Raw genomic sequence first — 20035 nt, forward strand, 5'->3', positions numbered from 1 at the left:
GTTCCCAAACTTAACCTAAATCTTTTTTCGGTTTTTCAAATTTTTTACCATGGATGTGAAATCTCTTTCTCATCAAAGGGTTGCTTTGTGCAGAATCTTCGGTCCGAGATGCGAATTAGGCAAGGCCATAGGAGAGGAGATCTTTACTACCTGGATTTTTTATCTCTTCATAAGTCTTTTTATAATTATGTCCAAGAAAAAAGTTATTGAAACTTGGCATAGGAGACTTGACATCCAAGTTTTTCGAAGATGTATCATTTTGGAATGAAAAGGTTATTGCTTGTAAAGATTGTATCTTGAAAAAAATGAAATCTATTTATTTTCCTCAAAGAACTTTTATTCCAAAGATACCTTTTAAATTGGTGCATTCATATGTGTAGGGACCTTCTCCGGTCATATCAAAGGGTAGCTATTCATATTATGTCATATTTATTAATAACTTTACTAGATATGCATGGGTCTACTTCCTTAACTTCAAATCTGATGTCTTCTCATTCTTTAAATTTAAAGAATTTCACATGATGATCAAAAATCAATTTCAAAGTAATATATCCTTACTTAGATCCAATTCAAGTGGGGAATATATGTCAAATGATTTTCAAAATTATTTGAAACAAAATGAAATTTGTCATCAAAGATCTTGTCATAGACAACCTCAACAAAATGGGTTAGCAAAAAGAAAACATAGACATATCATGAAAACCGCTAGAACCCTACTTATTTCTAAAACTGTTTCAAATAATTTTTTGGTCGAAGTCATTTTAACTTCAACTTATTTAATAAATAAAATGCCTTCATGATCCATATAAAGAAATTGCATTAAAAACCCATTTTTATCATTAGTTTCGAGAAATCATTTTAAAATAAAAAATATGGGAAAATCACACATTTTAGAACCTACCCTGCGTTTTTCAATGTTTAGTTAGGTTGAAACTTTTCTAATTCAAAGTCTAATTAGATTAGGAGTGTATTTACTAATTTTAATTAGTTTAGAAAAACTTCTTTTGAAAAACATATTTTTGAGTAAGACTTATTTTGGAATTTATGAAAATTTTTTGGACTTAGAAAATCGTGTTTAAACCTAATATTTAGTATAAATAATACTTTTCAAGCTGCAGCCCACATTTTTCCCTTCTGAGAAAATGCAGGCCTCTTCTCTTCTCTTCTCTTCTCTTCTCTTCTCTTCTCTTCTCTTCTCTTCTCTTCTCTTCTCTTCGTTCCCAACTGGTTCTCCCTCGATCTCTTCCTCTCCCTTTGATTCATCTTTCTTCTAACGTTTTTCTATCATCGATTCTTCTTGCCTTGGTCGACGAAGGTCCGTGCAGCTTAGAGAGAAAAAACACGTTCTTCTTCTCAACCCCTCCATCGAAGGTAAATCGTACGGTTTGCTTTTTCTTCCACATTTCACCGTAGTTTTAGTTTTTTCATACCATAAATCATAGCATTACATGTAGTTTCGTTTGATCAATGCATATTCATCATATTTAGATTATATTAGTTTAGATTCAGCATCTGAAAATATAAATATATATATAGCTTAATCTAGTTTAGCCATTTTTCTTGGTTTGCGCATAGAATAAGACTATTTTATTCAAATCTATAGATCTCACATAGAGTAGTTTTATGTTTTTCGTGAGTTTTAATTCATTTTAGGTTCAGATTTAGGATAGATTTAATTTAGATCATGTTCTTTATTTTTGGTGTTTATTAGATTAAATTATTTTGAATTTCTTAATTAATCGATTTAGGGTTTTTGTAGTTTTTTTTATTTCTTTTTAATTCTCGTCAATTAGATCTGAATAACTTCTGTTTATTTTTAGTATTAGATTATTTTAGTTAGAGTTTAGTTCATGTTCTTACTTTCTATTAATTTCTTAAATTAGTTTTTGTTTAATCATTAGTTTAAATTAGATAAATCAATAGATAAATAGATTAGTTATTTTAATTTTTATTATTCCAGTTGAATATATAGTTTATTTACTGTTTTTATTGGTTAGTTAAATAATTATTTACTTCCAGAAATCATGTTCGCGTTCAAATAGCGTTTTTCGTTAAATAGATTAAGTAGTTGATTTAGTTAATTTTTAATTAAATTCTTTTATTAGTAATTTTAATTTCATGTTTTAATTCTTGTTTTCACGTTAACTAGATTAGAATTACTTTAGTTTAATTTTGTTAGATTAATTGATATGAGTTTAGCATAATTAGTTTAGTTTGATTATTTAGTGGAATTCTATTAGCTTTATATGCTTCAATAATTAGCTAGTTTAAATATTTTGTTTTGTTTTGTTATTGATTCCATAATTAATTAGTTAGCTTAGATTCCTGTCATTGTGAGTTAGTTTAGTTTTTTTTCACGTGCAAATCGTTTAGATTAGATTAGAAATTAATAGCCAATTCTTTTTCTATGTGTTAATCCATAAGAATGCGTTAGTTAGATAGAGTATTTAGGTTAGTTTTTATTTTTCAGCTTTATTTGTTAATTCTAAAAATTCGTACAGCATATAGTTGGTTAAAATCCATTTAGTTGCTTTTAGTTTTGTCTTTTAGTCAATTTGTTAGTAGTTAGTTCTTGAATTAGTTAATCTTTAGTGTGTTACACTTTAGTTCTTGTTAGTTAGTTTGTTTGCTATTTTGTCTTTTAGTGTAGTGATTAGTTACATGTAATTAGTTTATTCCATGTTAGTCGAATTCATGTTTTTGTAATTTTTAGCTGAAACTAACATTAGATTTCTGTGAGTTTGTGTGCTCTGTTTTGTGTTTAGTGTTTTGATCTTTGCAGAGAAGCGTTAGACATGCGGCGGGCCTCAAATCTACCCGCAAAGAGCCCTCTAAGGTCCCTAAAAGGTCCTCTCAAAAGGCCCTTCAGGCCCTCAGAAAGCCCTTCAGGGAGCCCTCAACAGCAAGCAAGAAGCAGCAGATGATAAGAAGGGACAAGAAACTCAAGCACTTTTCTTTTTAGATTAGGCTTTTCTTTTATTTTATTTTATTTTATTTCATTAATTGGGTTTGTAATAAGTCATTATTATTTTATTTGTTTTAGCCCTCCGCAGAGGGCCGCACTCTCTTAGTTATTTATTTAATTAATTCTTTTTATTTTTGGCAATAAAGAGTAGTTAAATTATTTGATTGAATACAAAGTATTTTTCCGTTCCTTGAGTTCAACCCAGACTCCACCACTCGTGCGAGAGCCGGTTTTATATATTTTGGTGTCTGGCTTTCACACTCGTTTTTACTTCAAATATCTTTTTAAAAATCGATTTCCAAAACTCACACCAACTTCTATTGTTGAGAATCATTTAGGCAGTAATGTTCATAATGAACATCATGATAATGATAATTTGGAATTATCTCCTAATGGTGACAATTTGATTGAAAACCCTTCTAAAAATGAGAGTCTATACCAGGTGAACAAAGAAATCAACCAAGTGCTATTGAAAACATTCTCAAGATCTCCCCATAGATGAAACTTACACTCAAGATCTATCTATAAATACTTCCAATCAGGATCTATCTATAAATGAAACAACCTTAGGAGATCCAACAGAGTTTTCATTTAACCAAATAGATTTGTGTCATATGAATCTTTTACACCAAACTATAGAGTTTGCTTATTAACCCTTCGTTCCTACAATGGGCCTTATCACTATAATGAAGCCAAAAATGATTCCTATTGGATTGAAGCTATGAATATAGAATTGGAAGCTCTTAAAAAAGCTCATACTTGGGAGATAGTAAATCTACCTTTTGGAAAGAAACTCATAGAATGTAAATGGGTATTTAAAATCAAAACTAAGTGCGATGAAACTCTAGAAAGATACAAAGTTAAGTTAAATGCTAAAGGGTACTCACAAAAATATGAAACTGAGTATGAGGAGACGTTTGCACCTGTAGCTAGGATGACCAGTGTTAGAACCTTAATAGTTGTTGCATCCATTCATAAATAGTCTATCTATCAATTAGATGTGAAAAATGTTTTTCTTAATGGAGAACTTGGTGAAAAAGTTTACATGGATCTCCCATCGGGACTTGTTATTGAAAAAGGTAAAATTCTAAAACTAGGAAAAGCTTTGTATGGTCTCAAACAATCCCATAAAGCTTGGTATGATAGATTCAATTATGTTATGATTAATTTGGGTTTTCTATCTTGTTATACTGACACAACTCTTTTTCTTAAGAATACAGGTACAAATATTGTTATATTATTGCTATATGAAGATGACATGATAATTACAGTACGCGATAAAAAGGGAGTTTGTGAAATTTAAATTTTTTTTAAAGAAATTTTTGATATGACTGATATAGATTTCTTAAGGTATTTTTTTAGGCATTAAAGTGGCTTACTCACCTAGAGGCTACGTTCTTTCACAAATGAAGCTTGTTGCTGATATTTGGGCTAGGTCAGGGATTTCATATGACAATAAGTGGAGACTCTTGAAGTTGTCAATGCAAAATTGATATTTGAAGATGGAATACTATTTGAAGATCACACTCCTCGGCAGCTGATCAGATCCCTCACCTACATGTCGATCACCAGACCAGATATAGCACATGTTGTTCATACAACCAGTCAATTCCAGCATGCTCCAACTATTGTACACATGAGTGCAGTATTGAGGATTGTCATATACATTAAGAACTCAATAAGCAAAGGGTTTTTCTTATCTTCATCCTCCTCTTTAGATTTATTTGCCTATATTGATGCTAATTGGGGAGGGAATCCTAATGATAGGATCTCAACCATTGAGTTATGTGTTTTTTTAGGTGATTCTTTGATTTCTTGGAGGTGCAAAAAGCAACAGACGGTCTCATTATCTTCCACTGAAGTTGAGTATTGTGCAATGACTACGACAACTATGGAGCTTGTATGGCTAAGCAATCTTCTCAAAGACATCGGAATTGTCATCTCAAAAACCACAAAAATGTGTTGCGATAATAAAAATGTAATCTATATAGCGAGCAATCACAACTTCCATGGGCGTACAAAGCACATTGAGATGGACTGCCATTATATGTGTGATGAATATTTAAGAGGAACTATTGAATTGTTATATGTCACGTCCGAGTACCAGCTTGCAGACCTCTTCACCAAGGCTCTTCCAGTGCCTCGATTTATTTTTCTTCTCAATAAACTTCTGATGGTTCCATCGTAAGTTTGAAGGGGGTGTTAGAATATGTATATTTATATATATAGTTATGTACAGTTTTGTTTTCTATCATGCCCATCAAGGACTAGGAACAGTTTTTATACTTTTGATTTATTTATTTATTTTATTATTGTATTTATGTAAAAGAGGCAGGGGCTCTATGGTCTTTTAAACCATAGAGTCGTTGGGAGCTCCCTCCTCTCTCTTGTGTATATAAAGGGACCACTTGTCCCTTCTTTCTATAATACTTTTGCTTAAGCATTTTCTCAATAAAAATTAATTATTTTTACATTTTGTGCCCTCTTGTTAAGCCATTGTTGGCTCTTGTATTATCCCATAATGGACTTGTGCTTGTGCACTTTGTATTTGTGTTGTTGTATGCCCTTAGTGGCTCTTATTTTGCACTTCTGCTATTTCATTACAATAGAAACTCTAGACCTCTTGATAGATTTGTATCATATGAATCATTCTCCCCACGACATAGAGCTTACCTATATAAAACCCGAGATTTTCTTGATAATTAAAATGAATAAATGATGGATTATTGATGCAATTATGGCAACCATTGTGACTTCTTGATTTTCTTGATTTCGATTAATTATGAATCTTTGTCTCAAGTTATGAATGATATTTCAAGAATAATCAAAAAAGATAAATTATAAAGATTTTATGAGTTTGGAGTGGTTTAGATCTTAACTTCGGTTCTGGATCCAAAATCGCTATTTGGATTCCAGTTGGATCTGGGGTGCAGTTTGGTTTGGATACAATTTAAAATGCTATTTGGATCCAATGGATACATGTTGGGCTCTCATAGGGGACGTCCTATGTAGACCCCATTTGGATCCAGGAGTCCATATGGATTAAATTATCATTTAGTTTTAAATTCATAACAATAATTAAATAAAAAAATAGAGTAATTAAGACTTTTAATTTAAGCATTTTTTAAAGCAATAAATAAAGGGGATTTAGAGGGTGGGACGTCCCACACCTCTAGAAAAGTCCACACAAGTTAGATAGGCTGGAGTTAGTTGTTGAATAGTCAAACCTAGTTATTTCACTAAAATCAAATTAGAAAAAAATCAAATTAGTTAAAGAATTAGGAGTCTAGAAGTTAGAATTTTCTCTAGAATGGACTCTTCTCCCCTCCACACGATTCATGAGTTAATTCATATTATGTTAGATCAAATCTAAAATAATAAATTTCAAAGGTTTTATGATCTTAAAAAGAATTTTTACAAAAATGTTTTTTGAGAAACCAAAATCTATGATATTTGATATATTATTCCCGACCAGTTTTGAAAATAAATCGATATTTTTAAGAATATCAGTTCAAAAAATCTAAAAAAAATCACTATGATGATCTACACATCTTGATCTTAAATTTAGAATCTTGTTTCATCTGTTTTGGATTTGTATTGATGAAGATACATTTGTTTTAACAGAGCCCTAGTTTCTGGCTCTGGTTACAGGATTGTTTCGACTCACTTCTGGTAAAAGATGTGAATGCCTTGACAAAACGACTCCAAATATTTTATAAAAAATTTGAGTGAATCTTAATACATAATAAGAGACTGTGTAAATATGGTTTTGTCAAAAACATTTTATATAAATTCCAAGATATACAATAATATTTTGAAAATCTTGCATATTACAGATTCTGGACCAAAACTCTGTCAGAACAGGGTTTCGTAAAAGATTTTTAATTATTTCTGTATTTATTATTTTTGAGATTTTTCTATTGGGTTGTGTTGTTGACAGGTACAAGTAACCACGGTAAAAAAATTGTGATTTTATATGCGTTCTGTTGTTCCTGATAGATTTTATAAAAACGGTTCAACAGGAATCTGAATTTCCCTGAAGACTTATGCTTGTGTTTAAGTAGTAACGTATTTGGACCTTATAATTTTAAATATATTTCTGGCATGTATTGTATATTATCAGTGTTGATAGACCCTATTGAATCAAAAAATAATGTGTTAGACATGTAAGAAGATCTAAATGAAGGTTTATGTGAATTGTATATGTAAGACATTACTCAATCTATATTGACTTTTAAATTAATTATTTTGAATGTTATGATTATATTCAGCATGTTAGTTTGTTAAATCTCTAGATTCATGCTTGATTTAATGAATATCTGATGGGTTCTTCGTAAGAAAATCATGACTTTGATTTCTCAAAAATTGATTCAAGGTTTTTGAGCTTTTTATTAGATTTTGATTCTTCCAAAGGCATATGTTGATGAGATATGAATGTTTACAAGTTTGTACAGTATGAATTGAATTAAGTTATGTGTATTCATTTTGTTTAAGCATGTTTACAACTGAACGTAATTAGAAATATGTGTCTTTCCAGTTTGGGCTTATGGGGGCTTAGATCTGAGAAAAAGACTTATGTGTTTTTTGTTATGGGCCAGTTGTAGTGAGTTCTTTAAATTGTATGCTATCATGGATATTTTAATTAAGTCTGATATTATTTGAGAACTGAAAAGTCAAGATATTAATTGGAGTCATATCGATTTGTTCGATGAGGGTTTGTGGGAGCTCTTATAGGTAAAGTCGGGTTTATGACTTTAAATATGTTTTGATGTTTTCCCTAAACTTTTCATAAATTGAGTTTTTGAATCACATTAGATCTAATACAAATGTTTATGATAGAGAAAAAGATGAGATTGATGACCATGCTTATGGTGCATAGATGCCATGTTTTTTAGGAAAAAGGCTCTTATACATATTGTGATTGAGATGGGTGAATCTATTCAATTATGGCAGTTTAATTATGTTATTTTATGATAAACTAATTATGGGCATGTTTGTAAGTGCAAAGCATATGAAAAATGAATATGAGCATGTTGATTTTATTGCATATTGGCCATATGCGCAGATGCAAAATAATATATATCTGTGATATTATTGCATGCTTGTTCCTGAATATTTGAAATGTTGTGATACTGCATGAATGAATTGCTAAACGGCATGTTGACATGACTCCTTATTATGAGAATGCATGTTATGCTTTGAGATGCAGTACTTGGAAATGCATACAGGATTAAAAGAAATCTCACAGGATTGTATGGGCACTTTTCATGCTTTATGAATTAAGAAATTTATGGTTCCAAAAAAAGAAACAGAAATATGACAATGCACTAGCCTTAATGGTAAATGCATTTACCTATGACCTGATTAATAAAAATAACCCTGAGTAGAATTCTGGGTATACCTTTACCGAGGTATAATGAACCGGAATGATCCTTTGGTCTACCTTAGAGAGGGTAGGCTGGGCCTTTATTTCTATTGAGCTATGAGGAGCAATACCTTGATAGTCCCCAAGCCCAAAGAATTTAGGGAGACAAGGATTGCTACTTTTATCTTAGGTGGGCATGTCCCTATGATTTCTGTAGAAGTGAGTGATCATGATCATCATGGCGACCTGAAGCCGTAGGCCCAAAGTAGATTCTCTCGAAGCACATCGCTACCTCTCACGGTCTGACTCCGCTCTTGGGGGAGTATGCGACTCAGCAACTACTCGAGAAAATTAAAATACATAGCATAATATAAATACCCCGAGTAGTTTGGGTTGTGTTCATGCTGGTCTTACGCATACCTGATAGGCATAAATAATCAAGTGAAACATAATATACTTGCTCACTTAACTTTACTGTATTTTATTTATGTTCCTGAAATTTTATGGATTCATGCTCTTTGATAAATATCTTGATCTCATTTAAAATTGATGTTATAGATGCTTAAGATTGTTATTTCATACTTGTTTATGAATTATAAATGCATGAATATCTTAGGGAAATCGTGTATCTGCCTTTTTGATAGTTGATGCAGTTCTTTAGTTATCGATGTATATTATGCAAGTTTTATGTATTATATTTTGTATTAGCTGTGTGAATTTTACGGGGACTTTTCAAAGTCTCATGCTTTCAAAACAAAATATTTTTCAAGTGATATGTGATGGTTGGAGCAAGTGCAGGATGTTGGAGGGAGTTGTGCATGTTGATGTTTTCGATGATCCCAAGGGCTCCTTGTTTCTTTTAAATTTAATATTTATTGATTATTTGAATGACCATTTAATTGAACAAATGCTTTAACGGTTCAATACTGAAATGAAATTATTTAGTTTTCAGTAAATTACTATTCGTGGTATGTGATGGTAGTAATTTTTGAAATGTAATGTACCCAAGAGATTTAACCAAGAAACCAGATTATGAAATTGATTTACAAAAATCAATATCTTTCCGATGTGTTTGCTCACATAAGAAATAACTTTAGGATTTTGTCATTTGGATGCTTTACTCTCGAACTTTGTTCTACGGAGCCATTAAACGCCGGTACATGCGCAGGCAGACTCCCTAGAGCTTATTTCGGTTAAGGCAATATCAATGATAAAGGACTTGGTTTAATAATTTCTTTTATGTAATGGTTCAATCGGATTCGTTGATTGTGGTTTTGTACTGGATCTGGTACTAGGAGGCTAAGGCACGCTCGTGCTTGCGCTCAGGTTGGTTGTCTAGTACTTGGTACAGTTGGAATGAGTTTGTTGATGAGACTGTTGCATTATTACATTTTAGAAAAGAAAAATAAAAAATAAAAATAAAATCAACATTTTGTAAACTTGAAAAAAAAATCTTGGTATTTTTGGGTTGAAATCCGTCAGGCCGTTACAACCTAGCGAAAATCTCTTTTACTTTGAGTCAACAACATATAACCAAGCCAAAAATTACCTTGAATGGATAGGAGCAATGAATGACGAATTAGAGGCAATTAAAAAATCTAAAACTTGGGAAATAAAAGATCTACCAAAATAGAAAATGATTATAGGTTGTAGATCAGACTATGATAAAACCTTCGCACATGTGGCTATGATAACTTACGTTAGAACCATCATAGTAGTCATTGTTGTTAAAGGTTGGGTAATTTATCAAATTGATGTAAAAAATGTTTTTTAAATGGTGAATTAAAAGAAGTTTACATGGATCCATCCACCTCTTAGATTTGAGGTTCCATTTGAAAAGGTTCATCTTAGAAAAGTTTTGTATGGTTTGAAAAAGGCTCCTAAAGCCTGGTATGACAAGTTTAGTTCTGTTATGATTAAACTTGATTACACATCTTGTTACACTAACATTGTTATGCTAAGAAATCTTATACAAGTATTGATGTCTTGCTTCTCTATGTCGACGAGATGATAATTATTAGAAGAGATAAACAAGGAGTTAACTATATCAAAAATGATCTTAAAGAAAACTTTGAAATGACTGATCTAGGGTTTCCCATATTATTTCTGGGAATTGAAGTTGATTATTCTTCTCATGGATACTTGTTAACTCAAACCAAGTTCACTAATGAGATTATTGACAGGTTAGAAATGATTGATGAAATGAGGGTGCACACTCCAAAAGTAATCAATGCCATGAAGAAGATAAATGATGGAATACCTCAAGAGGATTCCACTTCATACCGTCCAAAGATTGGAGCACTCACATATTTGACAATTACTCGATCTGACATATCACATATTCATACTATGAGCCAGTTCCAGAATTCCCCTACCATAGTGCATATGAGCATCCCGATAAAAATTATTCGATATTTACAAAATTTTGTTTCTAAGGGTCTTTTAGTATCCTCATCTTCTCTTAATCTAATTTTTTATTCTGATTCTGATTGAGGAAGAGATCTCAATGACAGACGCTCAATTACTAGTTTCGATGTTTTTTTAGTGATTCACTAGTGTCTTGGGAGTGCAAGAAATAACCGTAAGTGTACTTATGATTAACATAAGTTAAATACCATGTTATGGCTGCTACAACATCAAAAATCGTGTGGTTGAGAAGATTGCTTGAAAATATGGGACTTCACTTACAAACACCTTCACGATTAGGTATATATTTCATGAAAGAACTAAACATACTAAGATGGATTGCCACTATGTTCATGAAGAATAATTAAAGAAGACCAGTTGGCTGACTTCTTCACCCAGGCGCTTTCATCGCCTCGGTTTCACTTCCTCCTTGACAAACTTTCAGTCAAGTTTGAGGGGGAGTGTTAATCTACACAGTATATATATATATATATATATATATATATATATATATATATTAAATATGCATATATGTGTTAATATATGCATATTAGGCTTTATGTATTTTTTGTATTTTATTCTTTTCTTGTGTACCTTTCTTTTGTTTTTATTTTTATTTTTGTATTTTGATGTAAGTGCCCATTAGAGGCACTTTGATCTTTGTTTTTGTAGCAGTTGGGGCTAGCCCAATGGCTAGTTGAGCTCCCTCTCTCCTTTGCTCTCTTGTATATATATGTGGTAATAATATGCTTCTCTTAAGCATTTTATGTTAATAAAAGATATAGTTTTATGTGTGTTCCAGCCCTTTAGAGTCTTGTGCTTGTGCAATCTATTGAGATCTTTTATTTGCCTTTGTAATCACTTTTCTACAAGTTCCTGTCATAATTATGTAGAGTGTTCCATTACCTTTTTGTTGAAAACCCTCATTCTGGCAAATTATTGAGATCACAATCTTGCCAGTAGATCTCTTTTTTTGACCTATTTTTTATTTGGTTTTATTAAACTGCAATATTTAATAGTCTTTTTTAGGATTTTAGGGCCTTTCACAAACCCCTTTAGAAAAGGGGAACCAGAAGGTTCCAAAAGATCCCATAAGATCCTGTCTTTAGCATCAAATGGATGCTTTGTGATTCTTCTTGACAGTTTCATACCTATTAAACAGTCAAGGGTACCCCTCTATACATTCACTTCATTGTATATTTCCCTCCTTTTATGATCTTTTTCAATTCAGCTTATAAATTTTTCTCTTTTTGTTAAAGGTCCAATCCTATTTGTACAATATAATATTATTTGATTTGATTAATTGGATCCAAAGAGAGCCTGAATGTGATTTTCACAGCATTGGTTGGGTAGATATTTTTTCCAAAAAATCCCCTTCGTCTTTGTTGCAATTTTTCTGAATGGTCCTGAAAGTGTGCACATAGTAGCACGATGTTACTTGACTGTTAACTTTATTTTAAGTCACTGTACACTAGTTTACGTGACACCAGCAACAAGCAGTTTAGAATATAATTTTCTTTTAAAACAAACAAGCAGTAGAATATATTGTATTCCTTAAGGGAAGCAAATATGGAGACGATTCTATTGTCTGAATTTAGAGAACATACGAGTACAAGAGAATCTAAGAAATATTTCTCCACTCGCAGAAAAGCTTGTTCCAGATTAAAACTAAATGAAAAAAAAATAGACATAATTCAGTATCTCTTGGATGGGAGGTATTGATAGAGCAAATGGCGTACGAAGAATTTAGAAAGTATATGCTGCTTTGGGAACATAATCCATAATTGCCACATACCTAACCAAATTCATGTCAAGAGATGAGGTTGGGCAGAGGTGGATTCCTTGCTGTGGCCAAGTTCATGCAAATACCATTTTCTTTTTCAAGAATAAGAACTTACTAAATACTATTGAGTTAAGGAACTAACTTTCCATGATGCATATAACTTTTTAAAGAAGAATCATCAGGTCTTCTATACCATACGCAAATAACTATCAAGAAGCATAGTCACCAATATTAGTCTCACATTAATATTGGCAAGTGCTTTTTCTCAAGAAAAATTAAAAATAAATGGTTTTCTCTAGAAAAACAGAGATTTTACTAAAAACTAAAAATTAGTTGAAAATGAAAATTCATGGCATCATCCTGATATTATTGTGGTATTTACATTTTGAAGTTTTTTTATTTATTGTGATTTTCTGAAGTTGTATATATAAGAACTCTCAAAATGAGTCGAATGAAAATACCATGAACTATTTGGTGATTATGCAGAGAAGAAACTTTGAAGAATATCAATGAAGGCATACACCAAAAAAGTAGGTGGAAACATTCAGAAGAGATCTAATAACATAACAGTTACGAGCCATGAAGAAAACCAATACTTGCCAACATTTACGTGCAACACAATTAGGTGTTGGCTAACATATAAATGTATATTCAAGCATTCAAGCTTTGTAACATGAACCCTTCATAGAAACAAGCATCTAAAATCAATTTTACCAAACAAAAACTATACTAATAAAAAAAAAACTATTTCAGAAAGTTTGCCATGATTTCTAATACAAAATTTATCAGAAAAAAGAAATTGGAAACTACCCCAGTCCATCCTGGATTATGTGCATGTCCGTTTGCCAAATTAATCTGGTTATAAGGAATTCCTGAAGGTGAATTCCAAGCAGGAAGCAACCTTTCTGCAATGTCTTTTGCTTTTCCAAGGAATAGTTTGTCTCCTGATAGATCATATGCACTCAGTAGTCCACCAACAACTCTGAAATCCAGTGGTGTTGAAAAAATAAGCCACTAACTTGACAGAAGATAATCAGATGTTCTATACCAGGTAACAACATTTCAGGTCCCTTAGCAACAATATAGAAACTCCGCATTTCAGACATATGAAAATAACAGAACTAGAAAAATAAGCCTTCTTACGCAACCTTATGGTTGTCTCAAAAACGCTAACTTGACACTCCTTATTGAAGTCCAGCGACTGTGCAACCCATCTGTAGTCAAAGAAACAAAAATGAAATATGTAATGCAGAAATAAAAGCAAGAAAGCTACAAAATAGAAATGGGTTTAATGCCAAAGAAGCAACTCACTAAAAGTTTTGGCTTTCAAAATCTCATGTTTGACCAATATATGTCTTCAAAAAAAATGGATAGTGAAGTAAACCTTAAATCAACTCGAATGAAATACAAAAAGTGCACAAATAGATGCCACTATGGAATTACAAAAAGTGCACAAATATGTCTTTTTAACTTCGAATTTCATTCAATTTAACTTATATATTGAATTTAAAACTTTAAATTAGTTGTGCTTGGATTTTTTGATCTTGATCCAGATCCAAGATCCATATAGATCTCAAACTGAACCAAATCCTAATTAATATGGGTCTTGGACTGGGTCCAGATCCATATCAACTTGCTGTTAGAAAATGACATATATATGTATATACTTGAATATATATATATATATATATTTATTTATATATATATACATACTTTTCGTAATACAAAAGTATGTATATGTATATATATGTATATAACTATATATTTAAAGTATATACTTATATTCTTGTAATACTTTTTTATTTATTTATTTTTGTAATTTTATTTCTTTCTTATTTTTTGTCTTTTTGTCAAACAGTCATAATTGACTAGAGCTGTTGGACTGTCAAAACAGCCAACAGCCTTTTTGTCAGGTTCTGTCAAACAGTCAAAATGTTGACTGTTTGAATAGAGCTGTTGGGCTACTCCCAACGGCTATAATTAGAGCTGTTGGGAGTAGCCCAACAGCTATCCCAACAGCTATTTTAATAGCTCCTCTCATGTAACCTCTCTATAAATAAGGGCATGCTGCCCATTGTAATTGATATACAAAGGTAGAGGGTTTTACCTCTTACATATTCAGATTCAAGTGCATTTATGCACTATTATTATGTTTGTGCTGTGGAGCATTTTGTATGCTATTTTGGTTTACCATATTGGGTGAATGTATGTTTTGTCAAGTTGTTTGTAGACTTGATTGTGTGAAAGACTCTTTACATGGTATCAGAGCTTGGTGTATGATCAACCGTGCATTGGTGAGCTGCCTCGTAAAGTGTGCCTTCTTTCTTTCGTGATTGGTGGTTCCTTTTTTTCTTTGGATTCATCATGGGTGAATTTTTTCCGCACAATACAAGCAACTCCAACTTCATTCCGCCATTCAAACTTGAAGGAAGCAACTATAACATTTGGGTGGGACACTTGGAGACATTCATCAAGGGTCAAGGTTTGTGGGGATTTGTAAGAGGTACTATTCCTGAACCCACTCCCAAAATTATATTAGGTGAAAATGACGTTGAGACTAGTCTTGAAGAAAAAAACAAAGCCATGGAAGAATACTACAAAAAATTAGATGAATGGGAAATGAAAAATGCCAAAATTCTTTCATGGATGCTTAGTGGAGTTGAGACAAAAATTGCCTCAAACCTTTTGTGTTACAAAAAGGCAAATGAAGCATGGAATATCTTAGAGGTATGTTTACCGAAAAAGATATGTCTCACAAGTATTATCTCCAAGAAAAAGTTAGAAACATTAAACAAGGAGATAAGAATATAAGAGATTATTTTATAGAGTTATCTTCCATTTGGACCCAACTTGCCCAATTTGAACCCAAATGGGAAGAAAAGTGTATAGAAATGCGGAGAGTTCAAGTTGAAGAAGAGAGACTTTTCGCTTTTCTCTATGGTTTGAGACCCGAGTTTGAACAAACAAGGGCCTCATTGCTATCATCTTCATCACCTCCTCCTATTCATGAGATTCTCACTAAACTTAGTGAAGAAGAGACTAGGCTAAACATGAGTAAAAATGTTAGTGTGCTTGCTACTTCTAGCAATTGTCAAGAAGAGTATTGCGCACTTGCCGCATCAAAACCAGGACACTATATCAAGCCATATAAACCTCCTCATTTTAATAAGAATCGAGGAGAATCAAAAATCATTTGCCATAATTGTAATGAGCCCGGTCATATTAGGCCTCAATGTCCTAGATACAAATATAGGCCTCAAGAAAAGCGTGTTGCGGCTGCACCATCAAAACAAGATGAAGATACTTTGAATCTCAAAGACCTCACCAAATCATTATCTCAACTGACGGAGGCATTACAACCACTGCTTAAAGGATCTACCTCAGGAGCGGCCATTGCAACATCTTCTGCTCCTGGTATGTGCTCTTGGCTTCTTGATTCAGGAGCTTCTTTTCATATGACCCCACATAGATCTATACTATCCGAATGTCAACCTAATTCAAATGCATCATTTGTTTCCACTGCCGATGGTACTGCCTTGGAAATAGAGGGTGTTGGAATTTTTAAAAATGATTTGTCAACACATAACAACTTTTATATTCTGAAAATAAGACTTATACCAAAACTTCATCTTAATCTACTTTCTGTTTCTCAAATCTCGGATCATGGATGTGATGTCATTTTCTCATCAAATAAATGTTGGGTGCAAGATCGCCAGTCCGGGAAATTGATTGGGGAAGGTTCTAGGCAAGGAGATCTCTATTATATGGATTTCCTTTGTATTCCAAAGGAATCATTTTGCAACATTGCCCAAACAAAAGACATAAGGACTTGGCATCATAGACTTGGGCATCCAAATATAAGAAAATTAAATTTTGTACCTATTACCAAGAATCTTTGTAAAGATAATTTTGAATGCAAAGAATGTTTACTTGGTAAAATGACAGTCTTGCCTTATGGTCAAAGAACTTTTTACTCCTCAATGCCTTTTGAATTAGTTCATTCGGATGTATGGGGTCCTGCTCCTGTAGCCTCTAAAGGCGGATTCTCCTACTATGTTGTGTTTATTGATGACTTCACTAGATATTGTTGGATTTACTTTCTTAAGTATAAATCAGATGTATTTGCAACCTTCAAAACATTCCATAACATGATTAAAAATCAATTTGAAAGTAAACTCAAAATTCTCAAAACTGACTCTGGAGGAGAATACTTGTCAAATGAGTTTAAACAATTTTTAGAAAATGAAGGAATTTTACATCAAAGATCATGTCCTAGAACCCCACAACAAAATGGAGTTTCAGAAAGGAAACACAGACATAGTATGGAAACTACAAGAACTCTTCTTATTACTAAAAATGTTCCAAAAAATCTTTGGGTTGAAGCTGCATTAACCTCAGTATATCTTATAAATAGAATGCCTTCTAAAACTTTATCTAATGAAATTCCTTTTGAAAAATTATTCAAATATCAACCTGACTATCAAAGACTGAGAATCTTTGGTTGCAAATGTTATGTTTTGAATGATAAAGGAGATAAACTATCTTCTAAAGCTATTTTCTGTGCGTTCATTGGTTATTCAGAAACACAAAAAGGATTTAAATGTTATGATACCAAAAATGATAAACTTCTCATTTCAAGGAATGTTAATTTTGTTGAAAATGAAAGTGGATTTGAAGAAAACATGTCGGAAGTCATAAACTCTGATTATTCTTTCTTGTTCAAACTATTGTCTAATGATGAAAATATTTATGTAGAACCTCTTATTGAAAATAGAACAATAGTTGAACCAATAGTATACACTAGAAGAAATCGAAATGCATTCAATGAAGGTGTAAATCAAAGTAATCATGAAGCATTAGAAATTCCTTCAGAACAAACCACTATTCGTAGATCAGAACGAACCTCAAGAATCCCAAATAAATTTGTGTCTTATGATTCATTCTCTCTTAAACATAGAGCATGTCTTATAGCTATCCACTCATATTTTGAACCCTCATGTTACAATGAAGCAAAAAATTTACCTGAATGGATAAAAGCTATGCACATAGAATTAGAAGCTCTTAAAGATGCTAATACTTGAGAAATTCTGGATTTACCTATAGGAAAAAAGACAATAGGTTGTAGATGGGTTTTTAAAGTAAAAACCAAAAGTGATGGATCCTTGGAAAGGCATAAAGCCAGATTAGTTGCCAAAGGATATTCTCAAGAATACGGAGTAGATTACGAAGAAACTTTTGCTCCTGTTGCCAGGATGACCACTGTTCGAATGCTTGTAGCTATTTCAGCTATTAAAAATTGGAATATATTTCAAATGGATGTTAAAAATGCATTTTTAAATGGGAATCTCAATGAGGAAGTATATATGGATATTCCACCTGGATTAATAATTCCTTCAGGTAAAGTGCTTAAATTAAAAAAGGCATTATATGGCCTCAAACAAGCACCTAAAGCTTGGTTTGATACTTTTAACAATGTTATTACAAGGTATGGTTTTAAACCATGCTATACTGATACAGCTTTGTTTATCAAGAACTCTTCTGCTGGTATTATAATTTTACTTTTATATGTTGATAATATGTTAATTACAGGTAGTGACAAGGAGGGAATCAAGAAAGTAAAACAATTTTTGAAAAATTCTTTTGAAATGACAGATCTTGGGTTTCTAACATACTTTCTTGGTATAGAAGTTTCATACTCTAACCGAAGATACATATTGTCACAAACAAAGTTTGCTTCAGATATTATTGACAGGTCAGGACTTTCAGATGATAAAGTTGTTGATACTCCAGAGATTGTTGGAATGAAAATGCGAGCCGATGATGGAGTTCCTTTGGACAATCCAACTCTCTTCAGACAGCTAGTGGGATCTCTTATGTATTTAAGTATTACAAGACCAGACATAGCCCATGCTTTACATATAGCCAGTCAATTTCAACATGCTCCAACATCAGCTCATATGAGTGCAGTCATGAGAATTATTAAATACATCAGAGGCACTATAAATAAGGGAGTCTTTTTGTCCTCTTCTTCCTCCTTAGATCTTATTGCATATTCTGATGCTGATTGGGGAGGAGATCCAAATAACAGGCGCTCAACAACTGGTTTTTGTATATTTCTAGGTGAATCTTTGATTTCATGGAGGTGCAAGAAACAACAAAAGGTGTCATTATCATCTACAGAAGCTGAATATAGAGCAATGGCAACTACTACTATGAAAGTCGTGTGGCTCAAACAACTGATTTCAGATATGGGGATTCACCTTCAGAATCCTACAAGATTGTGCTGTGACAATAAGAGTTCGATATACATTGCTCGAAATCATACATTTCATGAAAGAACTAAGCATATAGAGATGGATTGCCATTTTGTTCGTGAAGAATATTTGAAGAAGACTATTGATCTTCCCTATGTGACATCAGAAATATCAACTTGCTGACTTCTTCACCAAGGCAATATGCTCACCAAGATTCAACTTTTTACTTGACAAACTTTCGGTGATTTCACCATAAGTTTGAGGGAGACTGTTAGAAAATGACATATATATGTATATACTTGAATATATATGTATATATATATATATATATTTTTTTATATATATATATATATACATACTTTTCGTAATACAAGAGTATGTATATGTATATATATATATATATATATATATGTATATAACTATATATTTAAAGTATATACTTATATTCTTGTAATACTTTTTTATTTATTTATTTTTGTAATTTTATTTCTTTCTTATTTTTTGTCTTTTTGTCAAACAGTCATAATTGACTAGAGCTGTTGGACTGTCAAAACAGCCAACAACCTTTTTGTCAGGTTCTGCAAACAGTCAAAATGTTGACTGTTTGAATAGAGCTGTTGGGCTACTCCCAACGGCTCTAATTAGAGCTGTTGGGAGTAGCCCAACAGCTATTTTCATAGCTCCTCTCATGTAACCTCACTATAAATAAGGGCATGCTGCCCATTGTAATTGATATACAAAGGTAGAGGGTTTTACCTCTTACATATTCAGATTCAAGTGCATTTATGCACTATTCTTATGTTTGTGCTGTGGAGCATTTTGTATGCTATTTTGGTTTACCATATTGGGTGAATGTATGTTTTGTCAAGTTGTTTGTAGACTTGATTGTGTGAAAGACTCTTTACACTTGCATCATATGGATCCAATCCAGAACCTGAGACATTGAGGCGGGTCATTTTTGAAACAATGTAATTTTCGGGCCAACCATAGCCTGAATTCAGAAAAACAAAATATCATTGTTTTCAGAATTTCGATACGCATCTAATGATATATTACCTAAATTTCACCTTCAAATTTCGCCTGAATTTAACCCGAATTTCACACAATTTTAAAGGTCAAAAATAAAAAGCTTTACCGAATCTTAATTGGCGCGTTTAGGTGTTGTTAATGGGTCCTGGGCTGAGCCCACACTCAACTAACTCTACCTAAAATCGAGGATTTCTATCGACTTTCAAAATACTTAGCCATTTTTTTTTCAAAAA

The 20035-nt window shown here is 32.3% G+C and overlaps 1 protein-coding gene across 1 annotated transcript in view; it reads right to left on the reverse strand.

Annotated features, from left to right (window-relative positions):
• LOC149842315 (mannosyl-oligosaccharide 1,2-alpha-mannosidase MNS1-like) overlaps nt 1-20035 on the reverse strand; it is a 123893-nt gene that overhangs the window by 63095 nt on the left and 40763 nt on the right. The window contains exons 5-6 of the mRNA XM_089999059.1: nt 13668-13733; nt 13330-13501 (exon numbers count right to left, since the gene is read on the reverse strand). Of these exons, the coding sequence (XP_089855185.1) occupies nt 13330-13501; nt 13668-13733 (238 nt within the window). The remainder of the gene's footprint in view (nt 1-13329; nt 13502-13667; nt 13734-20035) is intronic.

Source organism: Nuphar pumila, chromosome 3 (assembly GCF_984573655.1).
Source record: "Nuphar pumila chromosome 3, dmNupPumi1.hap1.1, whole genome shotgun sequence".
NCBI classification, from domain to species: domain Eukaryota; kingdom Viridiplantae; phylum Streptophyta; class Magnoliopsida; order Nymphaeales; family Nymphaeaceae; genus Nuphar; species Nuphar pumila.